At 40.7% G+C, this 27,241-nt stretch overlaps 1 protein-coding gene across 2 annotated transcripts in view; it reads right to left on the reverse strand.

Moving 5' to 3' along the window:
- SMAP2 (small ArfGAP2) overlaps positions 1–20,221 on the reverse strand; it is a 57,642-nt gene extending 37,421 nt beyond the window's left edge. Inside the window, exons 1-2 of one of the 2 annotated variants that reach the window (XM_058303817.2) lie at positions 17,420–19,212; positions 10,603–10,785 (exon numbers count right to left, since the gene is read on the reverse strand). In XM_058303817.2, the coding sequence (XP_058159800.1) occupies positions 10,603–10,702 (100 nt within the window). In that variant the 5' untranslated portion in view covers positions 10,703–10,785; positions 17,420–19,212. Of the gene's footprint in view, positions 1–10,602; positions 10,786–17,419; positions 19,213–19,644 lie in introns of those variants that run through there. The other variant, XM_004450636.4, reaches the window with a different exon arrangement.
- Between the last annotated feature and the right edge of the window lie 7,020 nt (positions 20,222–27,241).

Here is a 27,241-nt window from a genome sequence, read left to right on the forward strand (position 1 = left end):
TTTTGGCAGGGGGCGGGGAGTAGGTGTGTAGGGAGGGATTGCTGAGCTAACAGCTAGGAAATCATTTAAAAGTCTGCCAGGTGGATCATATATTTCAAAACTTGACATTATAATTAAACTGATTTCCTATCATTCATGACCCACTTTTGCTAACAGATACTAACCTGATTCGCTAGAAGTTATTCTCTTCCCCACACAGGGACATTTAGTTCTTTACACTTTCAGGTTACTGCAGGTTGAACCCTTACTTCCTCTTTGCAACAATTAAGATCCACTCAAACTCTGAAAAACCCTGAAGATGAAAAGTGAGCCTGCCCCCTTGGTTGGGGGTCACATATATTTAAAAGAAGCAACTAAAGAAGTAAATATGGTCATTAACCAGTGAAATTGCTCTTCATACTCCATTAACTACAGGATTAATTTCTTTGCCTGGATAGTTGAAGGGACAGCACCATAACTGGATTCAGGAAGCACAAGGCCCAGCCCTCATCTACAACTCACGGCCAGGGCTTCCTATGTTGCTGATCTGGCAGCCTTTACAAGTAAATGCTTTTATGAATTCCAACCACCACCTCAACAGCTAACAGCAAGTTGCGGGAGTAGGTATGCTGGGAGAGATTGCTGAGCTAATAGTTATGCAATCCTTTCGAAGTCTGCTATGTAGCCCTGATATTTCAAACCTTGATGTTATAACTAAACTCCTTCATAATCTAGTATTGACATTCAGCTACACATATTAAGCACTTAATAAATGTTGGCTGATTTAAAAAGGTAGTAAGTTTTGGGACTTGGAATTGTCCTGAATGACATTGCAACAACAGATACAGGCCATTATATATCCTGCCATAAAAGGTAATAAGCAATAGAGGAATAATATAAAAGTAGATCTTAAAAAGAGCCCACGATCAAAGACTACCACTGGAGCAGTGATTTCAAACTGGGCACTTACACACCACAAGCGCTCTGGGCCATGGCAATGTATGAAGACATTTTTGGTTGTCACAATTGGAGTGGGGCAGTACAATGGCATTTAGTGGGCAGAGGCCAGGGATGCTGCTAAACATCCTGCAATGTATAGGACAGTGCCCCCAAAAAAGAAATACCCAAATGTTAATAGTGCAGAGGTTAAGAGATGATTCTCTAGAGGAACCATTTTTAAGTTATTTAGTTTGAAGTTTTGCGGTGTAAGAATATACCAATTTTGTGGAAAAGACTCTTCTCTTATTCTGTAACAAACAGGTAAACATTTCGAGAGCAGAATTCTAAGAATCATCTTAGGCATCATCTAGTCTAAGCACAGTTGGAGAAACGAAGTACCATAGGTGGTTAGGAAGTCATTTGCCAACGTATATAAAGGAAATCATCAGCTAGAATAGAATTAGAATCATTATAACTCCCAAATGTGTACTATACATAGTCGATGTTCAATAACTGGTCACCAAATTGAGATCCTAGTCCTTAGGTTTTCTTTTTCATTACACAAACAATTCATTTTCTGTTACTGGGAAGCCCAACGCCCAAGACTGTACATAAGGCTCACTCACATCCCTCCCCTACCTTTACTCCCCTTCCTCAAAAGAAACCCAGAAGGGGAGAAGAGTGTAACATGCTACAGTTCAAGAACAACTGGCCAGGCAGAAAATGTTCTTCAACTGTTTCAAGGAAAACTCATGCCTTTTACCCAGGCAAAGGCTTTACACAAAACTCCTGAGTCAACAAATGAGACTCTGAAAGACCACAAATTCGTGAACTTCTCCCCAAAAGTGATTGCAGCAGCTTCCTGATACATGAGGAGCTCCAACCCATGGCAAACAGACTGAAAAATCAGTGCCAGTTTAATCAAATCACAACTATGTCTAAACAAGCTAGTGACCTTTCATTTCTAAACAAACCACAGAATAGAAATGAATTCTGGGATCAAAGTACAGGATGGTAAGCCTAGTGGCTTGCTGAATGCTAGCCATCAAAACAGCCCTGACATAAAGGAGTAAAACAAAGGGTAAAGACCTGCCTTAAAAAAAAAAAATTCTCCATTATATTTCAAAACCTAAGTGTTTCCTGCTATATGAAGTGTCTGTTTCAGAACTGGCTATAATGAAGTGCATGTCAAAAGGTGTGGAGCAAGGGAGATGGACAGAGATGTCGGCCAGCTGTGTGGATAGAAAAAGATCCTGCAAAGGGAACATTATGCAGGGGAACCCAAGGCAGGCCTCTAGGAAAAAAGTCACAGCTTCTAAAAGAGTCAAACTAAGGTTCCTTAAATTCAACAAACCTATTACAGTGGCTACGAGGAAAGCCTCTGAAATTGCAGGAAGGATATTATTAATTTCTATGGCACCTGAGAACAGTGTCTAAATATTTACTCCCATACCACAAAAGGGTTAAAGGACTGCTATTTCAGCCTCCTGTTTCACACCCCGCGCTAGATTTTTCCCAAGATGATGTGTTACACCAAAACTTTCTACTGAGAGGGCATAGCACTGGTTTCATGACTGGTTCAAGCTTTTGATACAACAACACAGATGCCAGAAGTACACAAATTAAATGGCACAAAGGAACAATTACCACAAAGCAACCATGAGATTCACCTGTCCAACCTCCTAGACTGTCACAGATCTTCTAATATATGAAGTAATAGTATTAAGTAACTGTCAAAACAAACAAACAAACACCAAATAATGTGTTCTGAGTTCCTATTAACAGAATAATACTGATCATTATGGGACATGGACAATATGTGCCAGACACTGTGCACTGGGTATGCAGAGATAGATGAGACAAGGTCCCTGTCCTCATGGATTATACTAAGGAAAGTCCTTATAAAAAATAATAAATAAAATAAAAAGTAAACTACTATCCCCTTTCTACAAATTTAGGCCTCTAACCCACCTTCTCAGTAGACTGAATTTAAATGGAGGAGGCCTGCATAAACAATATAAGATGCTAATCAATGGGACAACAGTATTTCTAAACATCAGGTACAGGATGTGGGAGCACTGGCCCATCTTGCTGTTATTATGCTCTGTAAAGCAGCCCTTTATTTTATGGCCAAACTGGAACTCTCCCCAACTCTCTACTCCTTGCCCAAACAGATATGCACTGCAATAAAGCAGTTCAGAATGATAGCCCTACAGCAAGGCTATCTCTACATGGGCTCAACCCAAGGGACTCTCAAATCTGAGCACAAACCTCATCAGTCTACAACACAAAAGTTTACACTGCAATATTATAACACTGAAAAACTAAAAACCTGGGAAGCGGACTTGGCCCAGTGGTTAGGGCATCTGTCTACCACACAGGAGGTCTGCCGTTCAAATCCCGGGCCTCCTTGACCCATGTGCAGTGCTGATGCACGCAAGGAGTGCCATGCCACGCAGGGGTGCCCACCGTGTAGGAGAGCCCCATGCGCAAGGAGTGCGCCCCATGAGGAGAGCCGCCCAGTGCGGAAGAAAGTGCAGCCTGCCTAAGAATGGCACCGCCCACACGGAGAGCTGACACAAAATAACGCAACAAAAAGAAACACAGATTTCTGTGCCGCTGATAACAACAGAAGTGGACAAAGAAGAAGACACAGCAAATAGACACAGAGAACAGATAACCGGGGTGGGGTGGGGGGGGGAAGAGAAATAAATAAATAAATCTTAAAAACAAACAAAAGAAGACGAAACAAAAAACTAAAAACCAAAATGTCCAACAATTGGACAAAAGTAAATAACAATATGTTCAAACAATGGAATATAATAGAAACATTGTTTTTAACAGGAAATGATTATGATAAATATTAAGCAAAACAACAATGACAAAATTATATGGCAAAAACACAATTAAAAATGGCCCAATGGAACAGCAACAATCCCCCAAGTTCAATGGCAAAGACTAGTGAAGAACGATGGTCTAATTATGGGCCCTTGATACTGATAACTATGCTTATAAGCCTGTGTGCTTGAAATTTCAACTAGGTCTAGAGCTGCAGGGTGCCTAAGAGTTATCTCATGAGAGCCTCCATGTTGCTCAAATGTGGCCACTCTCTAAGTCAAACTCAGCATGTAAATGCATTACCTTCCCCCCAGCATGGGACATGACTCCCAGGTATGAGCCTCCCTAGTGCTGAGGGATTACTACCAAGCACGAGCTGGTGATACAACTAGAAAAAGACCTTGAATAAAAGGGAGAAATGGTAAAGATAAATGAGTTTATATGGCTAAGCGACTTCAAAATGAGTTGGGAGGTCATCAGAGGGGTCATGCTTATGCACATCTCAGCAGGATCCCAGAGATAGCCAAAGTAGATAAAACCCCAGGTAGAGGTGCTCCTGAGGGCTATGGAGACACCCAGGTCCTACTGTCATGGCAGATGGCTCTGGAGTTCAGTGCCTTGCCAGTTGGCCCTATTCTGGAATTTGTGCTCCTGAGTGTGAAGGAGTTGGACTCAGATGTGACCTCTCTACACGTGCCTCTTCTGTCACTTTTACTGAGCCTGTGGTTGGCACTGAGGTTGGTGTATGCTAAGGAGACTTGAATCTCTGGACTGTCCATGTGCCATTTGGGCCCTGAGCCTCAGCAGAGTTGCAACACCTACTCTCTGGTTCGTTGGACTTACGCAGGTCCGCTAACAGGGAGGTAAGGATGGTTAACCACCACACCAGGGAACTGAGAGTGTCTACAACTGTAAGCAGGAAAATCCCATCCATGAGCGACATGGGATCTAAGTCCCCTCTCAATTTAGAGGTTGAGTGGACATTGCCATCCCATATTCTTCCATCTCAGGATGGAGGAATAAAATATGGATTAAAGTGGACTTACTGGTATTCTACTATAGAATTATTGTGACTCTAGCAATGGAAGAAATTGTATCATTGATGTGGAGACAGAGGCCATGGGTGTTGCTGAGGGCAGGGAGAGGGAAGAAGAGGTGTGCTATGGGGGTATTTTTGGGACTTGGAGTTGTCTTGAGTGATATTGCAGGGACAGATGCAGGACATTATATATCCTGCCATAACCCACTAAATGAACTGGAGAAGAGTGTAAACTACAATGTAAACTATAATCCATGAGGTGTAACAGTGCTCCTAAATGTATTCATCAAATGCAATGAATGTGCCACACTGATGAAAGAGGTTGTTGATGTGGGGGGGAGTGGGGGTGGGGGGGTGAGGAGTGGGGTATATGGGAACCTCATATTTTTTAATGTAACATTTTATGTAATCTATGTATCTTTACAAAAAAAAAAAGACAATAAAAATATTTTTTAAAAATGGGTGATAAGGATTATGAGGAAATATCTTCTGCATCATTATACTTGTTTATACTTTTCAATGAATTTTATGATGAATATGGCTAACTTTCACAATCAGAAAAAAATTATTTTTTGTTTTTTAAAGAAATCTTCATTTAATGACCTCCCTTCCCCTTACCCCCCCTCCCCCCAAAATCCCACAAGACAAAAAAGAATTGGTCTGGGAGTCTGTTCCCATGGCAACAAATCTTTTTTTTTTCTTAAATGCATAGGAAGTCTAATGAATTGGGTCCTATTTTTACTCTGCCCATAATATCAGACCCATGATTTAAGTCACTTGTGTCGGGCCACTTCTGTTCACAGACTAGGCTGAAAACCAAGACAGAGTGTTCAGAAAGAGCTGAGTTGAAGTCTTCCTGATTCCAATTCTGCACTTAATGAAGCTTTCTTCCTATCGTATATGAGGTGGGAACATTAATACATCAGTACATTGTAGAAAAGATCTATTTTTGAATTTGTCCTTGATCTGGTTAGTTACTCTAACCAAACTTCTTATGCCTACCTTTAGAGAGACAAAGCTCAACCTCAGTTCCAAAGAGCTATTCTTTCAGTAAAAACGCTTTTTCACATAGCACGATAGCCTGAAGCTTTTACTTCTCTCTTTCTCAAATCAGCTGTCACTCTCAAATTGGTTTCCATTAGCTCTGCTGTTTACAGCTATTTTGAAAGAAACACACACACACACACACATCATGGTAAGAACAGGGAGTTTCCTTCCTATTTCTCATCTGAGGGTTTGTGTCGTTGCAAGGGGAGTGGTAAAGTATCAACAAAAAGACACCCCCACCCCTACCAGGCTTTATACAGCAGCATGAGCTGTTACCAGATCACAGAGAAATTCTTTAAGAAATTCTTTCCGAAGGCATAAAAACAAAAACAATCATCTAAACTGTACATCTTAAGACAGATTTTTAAATTCAAAGCTAGAAACACTAAAGGACTCATTTCTAAATCCACACATTCGGGGACTTCCAACCAGGCAAGAAAAGAGGAAGTTAAATGGCAAATTTTACTGTGTGTGCACTTCGGGCAAATAAAGTGAAATAAAGTTGTAGAATTAACATGCAAACCCACATCTAAAGATGCAAGCTGTGGGGTAGAATCTTGGGGATTTATGGTCTTTCCGTCACCAGCAACTGCTCCAAAAGACAGCCTATTTGAAAAAAGGAAGTGAAAAGGTGCTCTATTTACTCAAATCACTATGCTAGGATGGACTTAGCTACAGCTGGCAGTAGGTCCTCTCCCTTTTACTTTTCTTACCTATTTTCAATACACCATAAAATGAGAACGTTTACGCATTTGTTTTTCAGTAAGGAGAAATGACAAAAAGTCTTAGGAGACCTGGTTCTCATTCTTTCAGTTTAAGAAATTTCTTTTTGAAAGCTGTGATTTGAAGTGAAAAATAAAATCAACAAGGCATTCTCCAAGTGGTCTTGTGAAATCCAGTACTATATAAACTACACTTTAAATAAACTGTATTCTACACTTCATTAAAAGCAAACCAGGGGGAGCGGATGTGGCTCAAGCCATTGAGTGCCTGCTTCCACATGGGAGGTCCTAGGTTCAGTTCCCAGTGCCTCCTAGAAACAAACAACAAGCAAACAAACAAAAAAACCAACTCAGGGGAGCTGATGCGGCTCAGTGGTTGAGTTCCGGCTTCCCATAAATGAGAGCCCAGGTTCAATCCCCAACCTAGTACCTCAAAAAAAATTTTTTTAATGCAAACCAGAATACCCATAAGAAATATACAAACTGGGGGGAAGAAGAGCTATGGTCAACAAAAATTGTCAGAGAATTAATATTTATTGGAAATAAAAAGAAGCAACAATAATAAAATTCTATTACTACCCAGCAACATGTTGTTAAGGGCAGAATTCCAGGGTAAGTTTCAGCCACATGTGAGGGAGCATGAGGGGCAGGCGGAGAACTAGACAAACTGGAGACAACCACCAGGGCAGGCTTACACTGAAGGAGGGCCACAGATGCAGGTAGATTTGGCTCATTTCTGAGGTTTTCCATGAGGAAGGGACTTGGAGTTCAGCCTCAATGGACCAGCATCCACAAAGCCAGTGAGGAAATACGGGATCCAGAGAGGGTCGGGAAAGAAAAGTTTGGGAAAGGGAAGAGTCAAATACAGTAGCAAAATACCATACTTATTAAACATGAGGCTTTAAAAATGCAGAGAAGTACCTCTTAAATTGAAATAGACTTACTGAAAAAAAAACCTGGTACTCTGGAAAACAGTTTGATATGCTTTTGAAATACCAATTACACTTTAATTACATCTATGAAATATAATAGTACCTGCCAAGAGGAAATTAATTTGTAGAAAAAAGAGAAAAACAATGAAACCTCTGCAATTTTTGCAGTTTGTAACTTTGTTCAAACAATGAGGGTCCCTTATCTGTGCTTCTATGGAAAATAACAGCCTAAAAGCAAAATACTCACATTCCACTGAAAACCTCTGCTGGCCTAGTTCCATGAATTCCATTAATGTAGCCAAGGGCCTAAATACAGGTGACCTGATTGACAAAAAAAGCACTTCCAGAAAGGGTTGAACTTGTATTATGTAACTCATTAAACACTTTCATAATCAAGAAAACTAGTAGCAATAAGTTGGGAAGGTTTGTGTTTAAAGAGAGCAGCAGCAATGTTCCTTACAATGTTCCTACTTGTCAGGTCCAGTGTAGAAAAGAATAGATCCAGTGATTGTACCTCCCTCACCCAGTGCAGACCTATCTATGTTGTGAGAAAAAAAACCAGTAAGACTAGTTAAAATGGTATGTGGCTTAGGAAAAATTATCCCACCACAATTACCTGAACTATCAAGGAAAGACTAACCATACCATGTTTAAAGGCTGCAACCTTCAAAATTCTCTTTGTACATCTTAGTGTTACTGATTCAAGTCATCCAGGTGTAGATGGGGCAAGGTATATCCATCAGGCCTAAGGCTTCTCAGAATTGGCAGGGTGAGAACTCATTTTCTGAATAACCAAACAATAAATGGCTCCTGGCAGTGGTCGACAATCTAATGTAGATGCAAATGAAGCCAATCTGCCAAGTCAAACATTAATTTATAATCTATGACTGAGTTGTTACATTACTTCCTGGAACTACTTATTTGTTTCAGTAACAGCTAAGATCCTTCAGTAGCACATGAGGTTTTATTTGCCTGAAAAACCTTAGTGCTTACCCAAAATAATTCAACTGTTTGCTTATAAGGAGAAAGAATGACATCTTGGACTCTTTTGTAAGTACCCTTGCTCTCAGATCCTACCCTGGCCCATGCTGCACCACAGGGAGGGAACTACATTTCCCAGGCTCCCTTGCCAACTGACTTCTGATAGGTTCACCTGGTGGGGGTCACAGCAGAGATCAGAGGCAGGAGGAGAGAAGTCAGGTAATGATACCTCCCGTAATCTGCCTGGGCTCCAGCTACCACCAGACAGCTCCTCTATCCATTCCCCTGTTCTCTGGTGACATCAGCACCTTCCATTTTCCTTTGGACATAACAGCTAATCTCTGGGTTGCCTCACCATTGCCTATTTAGCGTCTCAGCTCTTACATTACCTGTATAACCCACTCCCTATATTGAATTCCTTCTGCTTTTAAGACCTGACTGTTACCACCTTCAAAACATATTTTAAAAGTTTTTTCAGAAAACGAGTAGTTTCTCTAAGAATCAAGCAATTATTCCAGTACCCTGTACAAGATTTCTTCTAATAAGAAACAAAAGATTTATAGATGACAAAATCAATTCATTCATTCAAACAAATATTTATGGAATGCCTGATGAGTACCAAGCACTGTTCTAGGTCTTGGTAATAAGATAACGAACAAACAGGTGCAGACCCTGCCCTCATGGAGTATACATTCTAACAGACATGTCAATCGTAGCTAATTAATATTTTAAAAATTAACCAATACAGGAATATGGCCTTAATAGTAGAATTTGATAAAAGTGGGTGAACTTTATAAGATATCCTACTCTACACAGACTTGGTTCCTACCTTTTCAATGTGGTATGTTGAGCTCCAGGGGCCAATACAGAACTTCAAAGTTAGTTATCTACTTAACCTGGCCAATTGCTCAAACAGAAAGACAACCGCTTTAAGTGAGCACAGTTACAAAAGTTAGGGCGGCATACTTGGCCCAGTGGTTAGGGCATCTGTCTACCACATGGGAGGTCCGTGGTTCAAACCCCGGACCTCCTTGACGCATGTGGAGCTGGCCCATGCGCAGTGCTAATGCGCGCAAGGAGTGCCCTGCCACACAGGGGTGTCCCCGCGTAGGGGAGCTCCACGCGCAAAGAGCGCGCCCCATAAGGAGAGTCGCCCAGCCTGAAAGAAAGTGCAGCCTGCCCAGGAATGGCACCACCCACACGGAGAGCTGACACAACAAGATGACGCAACAAGAAAAGAGACACAGATTCCTGTGCCACTGACAACAACAGAAGCGGACAAAGAAGACACAGCAAATAGACACAGAGAACAGACAATCGGGGTGAGGGGGAGGGGAGAGAAATAAATAAATCTTTTTAAAAAAAAACAAAAGTTAGACATTGCATGACTGAAATGTAGAGCATATGTACGTTTTATGCAAATTCTTGCATGGTGGTGTCTTTTTCAGTGGGGGAATATCATGTAGAGAAATTTGATTGTATTCCTTCTCTATGGCACAGGTAGATTCCACTGACATAACAAAGCCAGTTGCAATGTACATAATGAGTAAAGTATTGCAGTCACCAATTGCATGACAATAATTTCAAGATAAAGTTTTCAAGTAGAAGAGAAACAGACAATGACTCATGCAGCAAATAGTTAATAGACAACTGTGCCTGAAAAAGCTGCCACCTACATACCATGGTGACATCAGATGAACAAATGCAGAAAGAAGGTAGCTTTCTGATTTATTTGGAAGGAAAAGGTTTGCTGAAAAGTGTACTGAGATGTGGTTGGAGCTACCTGCTAATGCATCCTTAGCACTGAGCAACCCCAAGAGTAGATATCAAATATTCATAAGGATGACCTCCTAGAGCATAAAACATGTTGTCCTCAAAAATCAATGCTATCACCTCCAGAAATGACATATATCTACAGCTGACATTCCACTAGGCTTTTCTAAGACAATGCATCCATAAAGGTTTTTATTTTTATTTTTTTATTTTTCTTTTAGACTTCCATGAAGGTTAATACACTTCCAGGAAGATCTTGCAGGCATGGTCCTCAGACTTTTCTTTACTGTTCAGCAATTAGAAAGCATTTCATGGGAAGTGAATGTGGTTCACTGATAGAGCTTCTGCTTACCATATGGGAGGTCCAGTGTTCCATACCTAGGGCCTCCTGGCCCATGTGGCGAGCTGGCCCGTGTGGAGTGCTGCCGCGCACAGGGAGTACCACCCTGCATAAGGAGTGTCGACCAGTGCAGGGATGCCCCCTCGTGCAAGGAGTGCTGCCCCCACGCAGGAGTGGTGCCACCCACACAGAGAGCTGATGCAGCAAGATGACGCAGCAAAAAGAGACAAAGAGAAGAGACAATAAGAGACGCAATGAACTAGGGAGATGAGGTGGCGCAGAAAATGATCACCTCTCTCCCACTCCGGGAAGGTCCCAGGATGGGTTCCCAGAGCAGCCTAATGAGAATACAACAGACACAGAAGAATGCACAGGGAATGGAATGGAGACAGTGAGGAGACAACGGGGGGGGGGGGGGGGGGGGGTAGCAGGGGGGCAGAGATATACATAAAAAATAAAGAAGGCATTTCATGGTCTGCAATATTTATAATAATTCCACTTGAGTAGCAGGTAGGCCCTTCAATATTATGGGTTTATTACAAACAGGGAGTCTTATTGGCTGGCCCCTGTCTACCTGTCAAACCTTACCTCTCACCACTTCCCAACACATAGTCAAAATAGATTAAAGAGGGGAGCAGATGTAGATCAGGTGGTTGAGCGACTGCTTCCCATGTACGAGGTCCCAGGTTTGATCCCCAGTACCTCCTAAAAATAAAGAAATGAAAAAACCAACTCTCATTGGGAAGTGGGTATAGCTCAGTTGTTGAGCGCCTGCTTCCTATGTACAAGGTCCTGGGTTCAACCCCCCATACCTCCTTGAAAAACACACACACAATGCGCACACCACACACACATAAAAGAATTCCTCTGCCCACCCCCAACAACAGAGCACTCCTTGGAGTTTCTCCACATAGTTTCCTTTGCCTAGAATGCAAAGTCCCCTAAATTCACCTGGCAAAGTCTTAGACATCTTTCAAGATGCAGCCTAATTATCTCTTTGAAGCCATGAATTCATGAGGCAGAATTGTTTGCATTTTTCAATGCTTTCTTTTTTCCCTGGTACCCAATGCCATTAATAACAATTACTACACGGCATCATTTATCAGTTTACACATCTGCTTCCCCATTAGACTACAGAATCCTTGAGATCAAAGACCCTGTCTTTTCATCTGTATATCCTGGTGCAATGTCTGAACACATAATAAGTGTTCAAGAAATATTTTCTGAATGAATATAAATAGGATGTTATCTCAGGCTTGCAAAGAGGTCCCACTAAGGGATGTGCATTCTGTACTTTATCCCACTGCCACAAAAGGATATTTAAAGGACAAGGAGAATGAATTGGAAAGTATCTCCCAGGGAATGGGTTATAACATTGTGATAATAAAAAGCAATCTAATGGGGACTTTGATAAATTACTTTCAATAAAACTGTGTCAGCCTCATCATGATAGTCAGAGTTAAGGTGCATTAGCTGTAAAAACCCAGAAAGTTATTGATCTTGACTGGAAAAGGGCATTTAACAACACCCATAATGCAGAACTCATGATGGCTACATCATATGGAATTTTTTACCTCTCAAAATGTCCCACAGATACAGCTAAAATAAAGAGTCCCTGTCCAAAAGAATGATATTTAACAAGCAATTAAACTAGGGATTGAAAGAAAACAAATGTAAAACAAAGCTGGAAATTAATTTATGACAGTTAAAATTTAGTACTACTACTAGAAAAATTTTACACAAAGACACTTCCTCGTATGATCTTTCATGCAAGATTGAAATGTCAGGAAATATTCAGAAACCATCCCTCAAGGTTAGGTACCATAAAGTACATTTGCAAAAACGTCAGAACACCCATATATTAGAAAATGGTTTTGGGCTTAAAGACTAGAGAATTATTGGGTGAGTCATCTTACATGTGGCTTCCAGTAACCAGAGTATTTTAAGGGAATAAAGCTTTTTTTTTTTAATTAGAGAAGTTGTGGGTTAATAGAATAATCTTGCATAAAATACAGAATTCTCATATACCACCCTATAATTAACACCTTCCATTGGTGTGGTCCATTTGTTACCACTGATGAAAGCACATTTTTATAACTGTATTATTAACTACAGTCCATGGTTTAACTTAGGGTTCACTGTTTGTATGGTGCAGTTCCAAGGATTTTTTATTTTGTCTATTCTATTACCATATATCCAATCTAATGTTTCCCCTTTTTAACCACATTCAGACATATATTTCAGGTGCTGTTATTATGTTCCCAATGTTGATGCAGCCATCACCATTACTCAGTCCCAAGACATTTCCATTGTTCCAAATAGGAAGCCTATATATTTTCAGCCTTAACTTCCCATTCCCTATTACCACCCTGTCCCCTGGTAACCTGTATTCTAGATTCTGATTCTATGAGTTTGCTTATTCATATCAGTGAGATCATAAAATATTTGTCCTTTTCTGTCTGGCTGAACAAGATGTCTTCAAGTTTCATCCATGTTTTCATATATACAAGAATCTCATTCCTTTTTACAATGAATAATATTCCACTGTGTATACATTTTATTTATCCATTGGTTAATAGACATTTGGGTTGCTTCCATCTTCTGGCAATTGTGAATAATGCCACTATGAACATCAGTGTGTAAATATCTGTTTGAGTCCCTGCTTCCAATTCTTTCAATACCTAGTAGTGGGATTGCAGGTCATGTTAATTCTATTCTTAACTTTTTGGGGAACCGCCAAACTCTCTTCCACGGCGGTTATAGTTTTTCATTTTCACCAGCAATGAAAGAGTATTCCTAATTCTCTGCATTCTCTCCATCACCTGTAATTTTCTGTTCTTTTTTAAAATTTTTATTGTTTTATTTTCTTTTTTAATAACAGCAATTCTAATGGGTGTGAAATGGTATCTCATTGTCATTATTTTATTTATTTCTCTCCCCTTCCTCCCCATTGTCTGCTCTCTGTGTCCATTTGTTGTCTGTTCTTCTGTGTCCGTTTGCATTATCCAGTGGCACTGGGAAACTGTGTCTCTTTTTTGTTGCGTCATCTTGCTGCGTCAGCTCTGTGTGTATGTGGCGCCACTCCTGGGAGGGCTGCACTTTTTTGACGCAGGGCAGCTCTCCTTACGGGGCACACTCCTTGCACATGGGGCACCCCTATGCTGGGGTAGGATGGCACTCCATGGCACTCCTTGCACACAGCAGCTCTGCACGTGGGCCAGCTTACCACACACGTCAGGAGGCCCTGGGGATCAAACCCTGGACCCTCCTATGGTAGAAAGATGCTGTATCAGTTGAGTCACGTCCGTTTCCCTCATTGTGATTTTGATTTGCATTTCCCTGATAGCTAATGATGCTGAGTATCTTATCATGTGCTTTTCTGGCCATTTGTATATGTTCTTTGGATAGATGTCTGTTCAAGACTTTTGTCCATTTTTTAAATTGGGTTGTTTGTCTTTCTGTTGTTAATTTGAAGGATTTCTTTATATATTCTGGATATTAAACCTTCATCAGATATGTGGTTCCCAAATATTTTCTCCCATTGTGTAGGCTGTCTTTTTATTTTCATAATAAAGTACTTTGATGCACAAAAGTTTTAAATTTTGATGAACTCCCATTTATCTATTTTTTCTTTCGTTGCTTGTGTTTTGAGGGTAAAGTATAAGAAACCATTGCCTAACTTAAGGTCCTGAAGATGCTTCCCTACATTTTCTTCTAGGAGTTTGATAGTTCTTGGCTCTTATATTTAAGTCTTTCATCCATTTTGACTTGATTTTTGTATAAGGTGTGTGGTAGGGGGTCCTCCTTCTTTCTGTTGCAAATGGAAATCCAGTCTTCCCAACATAATCGTTGAAGAGATTACTCTTTCCCAATTGAGTGGTCTTTGCCCCCTAGTCAAAAATTAGTTGGTCATACATGTGAGGGTTGATTTCCAAGCTCTCAATTAGATTCTACCAGTCTATATATTTTTCTTTGTGCCAGTATGTTTTGATTACTGTGGTGTTGTAATAAGATTTAAGATTGGGAAGACTGAATCTTCCAACTTCATTATTCCTTTTCAATAAGGCTTTAGCTTTTTGAGGACCCATGCCCTTCCACAAAAATTCGATGATTAGCTGTTCCATTTCTGAAAAGAAAGTTGTTTGAATTTTGATTGAGATTGTGTTGAATCTATAAATCACTTTGGGTAGGACTGACATCTTTACAATCTTTAGTCTTCCAATTCATGAACATGAAATGTCCCTCCATTTGGTCAGGTCTTCTTTGATTTCTTTCAGTAATATTTTATAGTTTTCTATATACAAGTCCTTTACATCTTTGGTTAGATTTATTCCTAGATATTTGATTCTTTTAGTTGCTAGTTAAATAGAATTTTTTCTTGATTTCTTCTTCTGATTGTTCACTGCTTATGTATAGAGAGACACTACTGATTGAGGGATGTTGATCTCATACCCCAACTCTTTGCCGAATTCATTTATTAGCTCTAGGAGCTTTGTTGTGGGTTTTTCAGGATTATCTGTATATAGTATCACGACATCTGAAAAAATGTAAAGTATATTTTTTCCCTTCCAATTTGAATGCCTTTTATTTCTTTTCCTTGTTTAAATTTTTCTAGCAAGAATTTCTAATACAATGTTGAAGAACAGTGATGACACTGGGCACACTTGACTTGTTCCTGATCTTAGAGCAAAAGCTTTCAGTCTTTCATCATTAAGTAGGATGTTAGCTGTGGGGTTTTCATATATGCCCAAGGGAATAAAGCATTTTTCAAAACTTAAGCTGACTTGAAATTTATTTGTAGAGCAAGGCTCTAAAATGTTGAGCCAATTAATTTTATCTGCACTGGCTTTCCATAAAAGAACTGGTTTAAAAAAATAAATTACCCCAGCAGTAACAACACCAGTCTCCTACCTGTGTCAATTTAGCATCTCAACCATCTGGGTCTTCATACACTACATAAGTAATTATGGCCATGCTGGAAGGAAATATGAGCATCTTATAGCACCAAAGCTATTTGTTACCTTCAAAGAGTCATTCTGAACCAAACTATAACCTAAATAAGAAAATAAAACTAATAAAATCAAGATAAAGTATATAAGGTCAGCAACAGTAACAATGCTTACACTTTAGTTTACAAGGCATTTTCATTTTTCAAAAAAAGAAAATTAAGCTGTAAAAGTTAAATCATGTGCTAAAGCTCACAAAGCTTCAGTAAGTGGAGGAGAAGAGTTTAACTGGATATTTCAACATAAAGTCTATAGCCCCTGATACTACTCTGTTTCTTTGTCACCTGAAAGTTAGGCTTATATGTGCTATGGATGGGTCTAGGACACTTTCTAAGATGCCATCAAAGAGAACAGATGTCTTTAAATCACTTAAGAATATCTTTCAACCTAATCAGGATAATCTGGATGAACCATTATACCTGGGTAGAGAAACCCTGAAAGAGAAAATACCTTGAAAGAATAAAGAAGCTTTTCAGTGCACATGGAGAATCTGTTGATTACTGATTTAAAAAAACGCAAGGTGTCAAGAATTGTGGGTAGTATGCTACTATTTGCATAAAAGAATTGCAAAAGAATATACTTAATGTCATTGTTTGCCTATGCATAGGTTATTTCTTAAAAGTCCCATAAGAAACTGCTACCATTAGTTACCTTCAGGGAGGGAAAATGGTGTCCAAGGGATCAAGGACTGGAGCAAAATTTTTCACTGTATATATTTCCTTTTGGGCCTTTTGAATTTTGAACTACATGAATGTACAACCTTTTAAAAAAATAATCTTAAATTTAAAAAAAATATATATATATATAATGGGAATTGGAACAGAGGCAGCTTGAAACATTTTAGAGACAGCACATAGCAAAATAAGGGGAAATTTTAAAATTATTACCAGGTTTCTATCAGATTCAAGAATTCCATGATATTTTACAGCCTAGAGTAAATATTCCTCAAGTCTATCAAATTTCTTTACAATTTCTCATACCTTGCTACTTAAAACGGAGTATCCCAAAAGTGGACACAAGTAAATATTCACGTTATCAGAAAGGTAGATCCCTTCATGAAAAATAAGATAGTGCCTAGTTTAAACCACTATCTCTGAAGAGGTTGCTTAGGAGTTATTCTAGGCACTGGTAAAATCTGGAACTGCAGAGTTAAAGACCAAATCTTGGACCTATATAACCTCACCAAGCGTCTACTCAGAAATGGAGTAGATCTCCACTAGCCAGGGTTGCCATTGGCATACATGGAATTTTTAGTGTGATTGTCTTCTGATCTAGCACTACATAAATAAGTCCAAAAATTTACCCTAAAGAGCACATTAACTTGAGGTTTTGGATAATAAGGAAACCATACCTTTGGGCCTTGAGCAAGTCCTCCATTTTTAAAAGGCTGTCAAAGCAGTTTCTCACACAGCAATCACTCCAATGGCTTAGAGGTCCCAGAAATGGTGAGCCGCGCACTCAAGAGTTTTTAAAAAACCAGGACCAAAAACACTTCTAACTATGTAAAGCAAAAACATGCTTGTTCTCTATGCTGATGTTCAGGTTACGTATCTAATAGAGTCAATTAATATATGGGAACTCTACTTTCTGCATAATTCTGTAAACCTACAACTTCTCAAAAAAAATCTATTAAAAATCAATTAATAAAGAAACATCATTATTAAATAAGCATAAGATTTTAAAAAGAAGAGTCATTGACAAAGATTTATGTTAGAACATTATAGAAATACCTGCTCAAAGGACTATAGTCCAGAGCTAGATCATCAGACTTAAAATTAATGTAAACAATAAGAAAAAAAATTAGTATATTGGGAGTCACTCACCAGGTCATATACAGTTAGTCTTCAATTTTCTAAGCAGTAAAGGACATGAGAAGTAAACTCAAATACAAATTTCATTTTAGCCAATAATTGTAAATTCCTCTTCCAACTAAATGTATTCTTTATCAGAGCTAACAGGTAACTTAATCTATTGATGCAAGTGTTTCTTCCTTCCAAGAGCTGATAGTTGATCACATGATCACTCCAACAACCAAAATTAGAAAAAAAGGAGAGAGAGAATGAGTGAAAGAAGTTGAAAGAGTAGAAGAGGGGGCTAGATAATTTACAAACTGAATAAACCTAGGCCTCAACAAATGTCTTATTTAACTGAATTGAAAGAAGACTCAATTGTCATCACATTTTTAATACAATGGCCAAGGTACTGAAGCCACCAAGTCAAACTTTAAAACTAACTTTTGAAAATAAATTGTTTCAGGAACCAGGACTCTTAACATAAACAGCTGTTAATAAAATTTACAAGCCCAGCAGTTACTACTATTTCACTACCTGATCCCTAGTAATGCTATCGATAAAAAGCAATGGAAAATTTGGAGGAAGTGGTGAATCAACAACTTCCATATGCTGCATTTTATTGGAATATGAGTAAGTACAAGAGCAGTATGAGAAAAGGGGGGGTGGGGGGCGAGAGTGCTAATCATCAAAATGGCATCTGACTCCTCAAAGGTAGCAATGCTCACTCCAGTTGGCTGCTTCACTGTAATTCAAGATCTGTCAACCAAGGACAACAGAATTTGAACCTAACATTAAAACTGAATCTTCCACTAGATCTTAGAACAAGAGCTAACAAGAATTAACTAAAAGAAATTAACCTACTCATCATAAATTGACTCTGAAGTATTTTTTAAAATGAATTCTTGCTAAGGCAAAAATTCAGGAAAGAAATCTGGGGACCTGCTTTCATACTGAAGGACATGCCATTTATCTATCGGGAGAGGTCACTGAAATATACTACTGGCTGTCTAAATCAATATATCATTCCCCTGTTCTCCTTAAATAACCTTATTTTTTCTAAAATAAAATGTAGTTAAGTGAAAGCATAAATTAAGCATGTACCTCCTTTCTCAATATAGATAAATGCAAGTATGTTTGAATCTTTGTTTTACGATATATGCCCAAATGCTATATAGCACACAGCCCTGGGAAAGCCACTGCATTATGAAGAAAAGTAAAATAACAATGGTCCTCAAAATTTAACTATTGCTATTTTCCCAACTCTTCCAATTATATACCAAAGAAATCAGAAAGAACATAAGGATATAAAATATAAAAGCTTATATCTATACATTTTGCGTGCAAACATTTCTTTCACTCATAATCAAGCTTTCTAATCATACTGATTTTCAATTGTGCCAAGCCATGCATCTTTGAGGACCCAGAAAACAAAGCTAAATGGTTCTGCCAATTTGCAATGAGCATATTTCACCTTAACAAGTGTAATCACCATGAAAGCAACAAATTCGGTGCACCCCTTGCTTCCTTCTCACAACTAACTGATTAAATGGATCCTGCGCTACATCCAAAATCCGCTAGTTTTCGCCACCACACACACATTAGGCCTCCAGCACACTCCACAAGCCAGGGCTAGGCTGCCTAGAAATCCGCACTGCATAAGGCATTTTCCCACTGCACACATCCAGGAAGAAGAAAGTCATCTAAGCACTGTCAGATCTCAGCAAGTCTGTAAATGAAAAAAGCAGTTGCTAACCAAATAGCAGGCAGCAATTTAAGCAGTTTTCGTTCCTGTCATCTCACTTCCCCCCTCCCCTCCCTCTTCCTCGCTCTCTCGCACTCGCGCCCTCTCTCTCTCTCGCTCTTGCTCTCTTACACACACACACACACACACACACACACACACACACACACACACACACTGCAGTTCATCCCCAGGTTTGCAAGTGAGAAGCTGAGGTTCTGGGCTGCCTTTGGACCGACAGTTGGCCCTGAGCTGAGCCCTGATATACAGACATTCTCACCTGCACACACCACGCACCTTCCACCACCACCCTCCCCCCACCCCGCCCTCGCAACCTCTCCCCACGCTAGTCCCGGGGCTGCAGATAACCCAGCAGGCTCGTCAGCAGAGTGGCACGCCTAACCATTCAAAGATGACTTGCGCGGCCTGAGCTCCAGAAACCCCCTCCTCACGCGGGCCACCTCCACGCACAGTCCGGCGGCTGGACCCTCGCCCGCCAGGAGAGACGCGCTACCTTTAGACTGGCAGTCCGCGCAAAACTTGTTATCCTCCTCCAGCAGCAGGTTGGCCAGGACCGCCTGGTACCGATCCACGTCCTTCACCGACTTGCCCGTCATGGCCAGGGTGCCGGCGGGGGCAGAGGGCGATGCGCCCTCCTCGCCCCCAGAAGCCCCTGCCCCAGTCCTGGATGACGACTCCCAGTCCCCCGTCCAGGGACACCTCCGGTGCAGGGCAGAGCCCTCTCCTCCGCCCGGTCCGGGGCCGCTTCTCCGGTCAGCGCCGCCCGCCCTCCACTTTGCAGCCCCTCAGTGCGGCGCCCCCTGGCGGGTTTAGGGAAAGACCGGGTCCAGAGAAGGCTGCTGGACCAGAGACCCTCCGTCCAGGCAGAGGGGAGACTCGGGCCTTCTAGGTGCCGGAGGGAGAGATGGCCCGCCTGGCCTGCCTGTCCGCTGGCCGTGCGTCCCCCGCCTCGGTTTTCCGAACAGCTGCCGCAGGCTCGGCCACCACCACCGCCGCCTACTTCCGGCAGTTCTTCCTCCCCACCTCCACCCAGCCCAGCCCGCGCATGCGCCCCGCCCCCTTCGCTTTGTGCTGGGCTCTCCGCTAGGCTCCGCCTCTCAGGAGCCAATCCCGGGAAGAACGAGGGGTGGAGCGTGGGTGGGGCGGAGGAGGAGTGGATACGCCCCCTACATGTCCTTGGAAAAGAATGAATGGAGCCTGGCAGAAAGAGAGTAGAGAGAGTGGAGGAAAGTGAAGGAAAGAACAACTAACATTGATTGATCTCTTACTATGTGCCAGGTACTGTACTAAGTACTTTACAGGAATTACCCCGATTAATAATCCTTACAACTATATGAGTTGAGTATTTATCATCCTTAAGTAACCAGAGAGGTTGTGGATATCTCAAAATCTTCCAGCCAATTCTTCCCTTAATTCCTCAGAGAGAAGGATTAGGACATCCATCACACCCTACCCAAAATTTCAGAGGATTCTGTTCACCTCTTACTTGGAATGTCTGCTCCCACTCAATTCCAGATCCCACGGTTCATTAGCTTTCTTCTTGTGGTTATTGCCATCTTTGCATATAGTTTTGCCCAGTCCTAGATACTTTGTTCTTTCATTTCTTAAATCCTCTCCCAAGCAGTGTAGTTTGTGTAGCAGACTTTTACTGAAAGTAATTTGGGGATGAGCGTGGGAGTGGTTGTAGCAAAGCACAAAATAGGCAGCTCCTTAAAAATGAATATTAAACATCATTGCCCAAAACGCTACAGAGAAATTCTTGGTGGTTGTCCTTTTCTTTAGGGATCCATCTGCTATCTGATCAGGCATTCATTTAGTCACTCGTTTACTTAGCAAATTGTTGCTGAAAAACTTTTAAAAATCAGGCACTGTACTGGGGAAGGAGGAACAACAAGATCAGATTTATGGTTTTGGAAGAAAGGGTCAGGGAAGCTAGCAAGAACTGATGCTCAGAGTAATCTTATCTCTAGTGAAAACCTCTCTTCTATCCCTTTATTTTCTCCCAAGTTTCTCTCAAATTTTCATCTCAAAGGAAAGCTAAAATTTTGTATTATTTTATTAAGCAGAACAACTTAATCCTTCTCCATTTAAACTTCTTCTCTTCTAGTTATGTCTAGGGAATCTTGACTTTCAGAAATACACAAATTCATTTAGGTGGTTTTCCTAAATAAAATCTCAGTTCTTTTTCTAGAAGGAATTCTGCTTCCCTCTTAAGCCAATTGTCTCAACCTACAACCAGTTTGCAATCATTTTCCTTACCTAATTTTTCTTACCTTAAGATGAGCAAATTGAGACTTCAAGAGATTAATAAACAACCTCCTCATCTAGTAAGGGATTTTGACCTACCTTTCTGTGATTCCAGAGCCTTAGTACTGTCATGGATTTTGCTTATGTTATCTCAGATTGCTTATAATCCTCAGAATAACCTGTCAAGAAAGCTATTACCATACCCATTTATCAGTTGATGAAAGAGAGGCTGAATATTACCCAGTTAATTGTAGTGATTTTGCCTTAGTTCAAGCCTTCCTTGTCTTTATCCCTTCATTATGCAAATAGCCTTCCTGCATTAGTCTCTAACTGTAGTTGAATTGATCCCTCACACTGCCTTTAGAGAGAGCTTTCTTAATGGCAGATCTAATTGAATCACACTCTGTTTCAAAATCCTTCAGGGACTCTGACACCTTCTTTATGTCAAGCCCCTGAGTTTTGTTTGTCTTTTTGCTTCAGCATAATGTATCCTAACTGATACATTAGGTATTAGCTCTTCTCATCATTATTAATGGCAGAGAAAAGTGAAGGCATATATCACATGCATATTTCATGGTCTGAGAATATGGCAAAAGCGAACTTCTCTTCAAAAAATTTTTTTTGTAATTTTTTAAATTAATTTTTGTCTTGACAACTCTTGCAAAAATGTTTACTCTAATCCGTAATATAATCGTGTTATTTTATTATGAAATTGTTTCACTTTAGTTACTACCAGAAAGAGAACCATTTCCTATCTGTCTCAGTGGTTATTGAGGATTCAGTAGCAATCTGGAAGCCAGAAGATAGTGGAACATTGCCTCCAAAGTTCTGAGGAAAAAGAATTGCCAACCCGGAATTCTATACCAGCTGTATTTATTTCCTAGGGCTACCATGACAAATTACCATAAACCTGATGGCTTAAAACAACAGAAATTTATTCTCTCTCATTTCTGGAGACTAGAAATCCAAATCAAGGTGTCAGAAGGACAGGGCTCCCTCCCAACATCATGAAGGAGGCGTCTTCCTTGCCTCTTCCAGCTCTTGGTGGACCCAGGAGTTCCTTGGCTTGGGGCTTTGTAACTCCAGTCTCTGTCTTCACATGGCCTTCTCTCCTGTTTGTGTGCTTGTGTCTTCTTTTCTGTCTCCTATAAGGATACTCTCATTGGATTTAGGGTCCGCCCTAATCATGGATGATCTCATGTCAGGATCCTTACCTTAATTATGTCTACAAAGAATCTTATTCCAAATCAAGTCACATTCTGAGTTTCCAGGTGACACATCTCTTTTTTTTGGGGGGGGGGTGGCTGGTTGGGTGTCACCATTCAACCCACTAAACCAGTCAAACTATTATTCTAGAGAAAGAGTTGAATAAAGACATTTTCAGATACATTCGGTTTCAAAAGTTTATCTCCTGGGCTAGCTGTGCTCTGCTGTCCTTCCAGATCTAGTCTCAAGCCTTCTCCACCCTGCTCTGTAAGCCAAGAGCCCACCTCTATGGACTGCAGCAACCCAGCTTCCTGGTTGGATTCAGCCAATGGGAGTCATGTGCAAGAAATCCCGGGCAGGAGGAGAAAGAGGGTGAGTTATTTATTTCCTCTGTTCTCTCCTGCCGACTAGGCCACTGCAGTCCTCAAGTCATAGCCCAAGTGCCTGTTGGCTATCTCCTACAGCTACGGCTCTCACCGGGCCTACTAATACTCTCTCCCCTTGCCATTTCAGGCTTTGGGGATCACAGCTTTCTGCTGTTGCTAGCCCCACGGTACTTCATGTCCTTTGTTGTTCTCCTTCAATCCTGCCCACACTTTGTAAAATGGTCTCTTCACTCAGTGCTTTTCAAATGCCTCTTCTGCATTGGCCATATGCTTCCCATTAGAACCCTGACCAATTCACCTCCCAGGCAGCCTTTGTTAAAAATGAGAGGGTAAATCAAAAGAGAGGAAAACACAGAATCCAGAAAACAGGGCACTCGACAGAGATGAAAGAGAAAGGCCATTCCTAATATGAAGTTGAAGGGAAATTCCAGGATGACCTTTTTGCAGTGTGGGACCCAGGACCCCGGCTCCCCCGAGCCCTCAGCACATAGCCGCCTGCATGACCCAGACATAAGTTAAAGGTTAACAACCTTCCCCTGAAGGAAAGGATGTATAGATGGTATTGTAAACAGTAATCTCCTCAGAGCAGAAAAACTTCCTTCCTATGATAACATTATCGGACCCCGTATGTGCCATCACAGGACCCTAGCAGGAACCCTGTTCTCACACCCTATGGAATGTCTCTGAAACCCCTTATATCACCCCCTCATTCTCCCTTCTCTTTGCAGAGTGCTATCTTCATTGTCTGGACTGCCGCCACTGGAGATCTCTCCTGTTGGTAAGTCCGAATAAAGCTGATGTCTGACTCAATGCCAGGTGCGTTCTTTGGTCTTGCAGCCACCCCAACTCATGCCCCTCAGGAGTTGGGTTGGAACAAAGAGTGCCACTCCAAAATAAAATAAAATTTATATGTTTACTGATGCATTTGGACTTATTAAGTGGAAATTCTCTTCTATTATAAACAGAAAATTAAGCAAATAAAAAATGGAGTAATTATTGACTCCAGTGAAAACAAAAAGTTTAACCAGAAAAATATGTAATCAGTGAACATAACTCACTAATGAATAATATTTACAATCATAATATTAAATCAACATTGAATATTAATTTAACCAAAAAAATGTAACTTAACCATATTGGCAAAACATGGGAGAGGAATGTATATAGAGTATATATAAAGAAATCTAAATCCTCAGTTTCCATAGAAGGAAGTGAATAAACAAAGCAAAAGGTAAATAAAGGAAGTATAAGCATGTTATTTAGAGGTAGAGGGAAATTTGCAAATTCCAGAAGAAATAGCTGTAAGAGTTCAAAGTAGGGAAGTGTGAGGGTCAGGGTGGGTATGGGTGGGGTAGGGCTTTACTATTTGTCATTATAAGCCTTGTAAAACTATTTGACTTTGTAAGCTATGTTCATGTTTTATTTTGATAAAAATTTTTAAATTAACTTAATATTTTAAAAACTATCTTAAAATTATCAACATGTATGGGTTCTAGGACATAGTTCAAAACATTTCCTATTGGGGCAGTTTTTACTTCAGACCAAGTCAGTCTTGGATCAGCATTCCTCTGGTCTTTTCTCTCCTTCTGCCCTCCCTCTAGAGTCTCTCTCTCTGTAAATTCAAATGCTTTTGGTTGCAAGTCATAAGAAACTGTGGCTTAGACAAATAGTGGTGGGGATGTTACTTACATAAATTCAGCTGCTTGACAAGGTCATCAGCATCCAGATTCTTTCTATTGTTCTCTTTTGCCATCCTCTGCCTCTGGGATTTTCATCCTCACGTTCAACGGTTCTCCAAGTGTGGTGCCCAGACCAGCAGCAGTAGTAGCATCTTGAAACTTGTTAGGAATATAAATTCTCAGGCCCACCCCAGACCTGTTAATCAGAAACTCTGGAGGGAAGGCCCAGCAATCTGTGTTTTAAGAAGCCCTCCAGGTAATACTGATGCACCCTAACATTTGAGGACCACAGTGTGTGCTAATCGCCTCATGGGCACAGATGGTCACCACAGCTCCCAACATCACACCCTCTTTCCGGGCAGGTATTAGGGAAAGGAGGCCCCATCAGGAAACCAAAATTTTCCCAGAAGCTCCCAGCAGACTTCCTCTTATAACTCCTTGGCAACTCCTAACTACGAAGGAGACCAGGAAGGCATTTATGAGACTTTCCAGCCCCTGGAGTAGAGGGCAGCAGGAGAGACAGCTGGGAATGGCTGTAGCGGCCCACAGGCCGTCTGCCACATGCCGAAATGTGGTGGTCAGAGCCACATTTTAACTTCACTCCTGACACCTGCCTGGGAAAGCAACAGAAGATCTTGACATTTATTTGCAAAAGTAGCCTTAGAATTTTCAGATTCTTCAGACAGGAGAATTTACAAGATATATAAGGCATTCTTATTAATACTATTTGCCTCTTATGGACTGGCTCTGATAATATTTCATTATGCTAAAAGAATCCCTTTCTGTCAGGAACAAGCAGAGAAAGGAACATGTGGGAAGAGAGGATGGATAATCCAATTCTGACACATTGACTTAAAGAAAAAAACGTTTCAACATTTTGACATGGAGATTTGACAGTGTGTCAGCTTTGATAACCATTGGTCAAACAGCCCATCAAAATGCCCTGTTTGGGCGCAAATCATGCAAAAAAAGAAATGCTTAACTCTGCTTTAATACAGCTGAATCAGTTTCCAGGCAATCAAAGAGAACATTCCAGGCAGAGAGATTAATATTTGCGAAACTACAGAAGTGAAAAAGGAGAACTGTGAGTTGTTAGAGTATGTGTCTAGCATCAGGAAAGGGAGCAAAGGGCCAGATGATGAAGGATTTTGCATGCTGGGCTGAGGAGGTTAGACCCCAGACTTGCTAATTTTTTAAAGCTTGGAGGACAACTTAATCTGGGTCCACAGATGGACTTCAGTGTCTTGTCAACCCTGAGAAATGTCATGGGTGTATGGGTCTATGCACTTTTCTGGGTAGAGGGCCCCAGATTTGCAGATGTTTGCAAATCAAAAAAGTTTTAAGAATCACTTTGCTAAAGAGTCAAGGAGTTGGTCACCACCTATCGTATTCATGACCAAGGTAAGTTCAGACTCAGACCAAACTCTAGATCCAAGTTAACTAGAAAAGGAGAGCTCAGACTGCGACCAGGATCCTACCTCCCTGTTCACTGCCCTTGTTGTGCAACCTCTGCAGTGGACCATCTCCAGCAAGTGCCAAGAGAGAGAATTGTTCCTCTTCTGTGTATAAGAAACACTCATCAGCCCACTGGGTCCCTCATCTCTCCAATAATTTCTCAGTTCTGCTCTTCATCAACACCATGAAATGACGAAAAAGGAGGGGATGGGACATCGTTGAAGAGAGACTCACCAGCTCTCCATCAAACTTGGGTCACCTCATAATGATACCCCCAGAAAGGCACCAGAAAATGGAACAAGGAGGGAAGTTTTCCAAGAAGAGTGGGACGAAAAGGGAACTTCCTGTCTACGACTTGTCCTTGTGATTCCTGGTGAAGAGTAAGATAATATGGATCTGCTCCCAGCTTTGAGTCTCCAGGAGAGGTCTGAACTTTGGAGCATCACAATCACAATTTTTAACGAGTGAGCAAGCATATTGTCAGTTAAGTTTTAATTCAAAGAGAAAATACTTTATAAAATTACACTGAACAACAGAATTTTTAAATGGTTATTTTAGAAGAGGTGAAATTTTTCTTCACATGGCTAAACCTGTTCACCCATGGTGCTGTTGTGGTTCTTTACAATGAATTCCTGAGTTTAAGAAGCGCTTTAAGCCTTTTCCTTTTTCCTTTCTCTTCCTGGACCCACAAGTATACTTGGGAAACTGTAATCTGTAATTTTCTCCCAATTCCTTAAAAACTGTTGGCCTAACTAGAAAAAAAAAAAAAAAGAAGCCCTTTAAATGTCACATATCTGAAACATCCGTCCAGGTGGACTCAACAGACCTAAAAGTAACATTGTTCAGGTTCTTGATTACAGTGGGAATTTCCCTTGATTCAACTGGTTGAGGCTCTATTTACCCAAACATGCTACACAACTGGTGCTTAAACAGGAAGTGGCCCAGATTTTCAAATTTCTACAGAAATTCAGTTTTGCACCAATAATAGTCTTCCTCTTAGTTTTGTCTCTTACCAGACAGGAAACCCACTTGCCAACCCACTTCCTTCTGTTCTTGAAGTCTCACCAATTCCTGGACCTCTTCTGAAAATGTTCTTACAGTGTCATGGGGTAGCAAC

Source organism: Dasypus novemcinctus, chromosome 9, assembly GCF_030445035.2.
Source record: "Dasypus novemcinctus isolate mDasNov1 chromosome 9, mDasNov1.1.hap2, whole genome shotgun sequence".
Taxonomy (NCBI): Eukaryota; Metazoa; Chordata; class Mammalia; order Cingulata; family Dasypodidae; genus Dasypus; species Dasypus novemcinctus.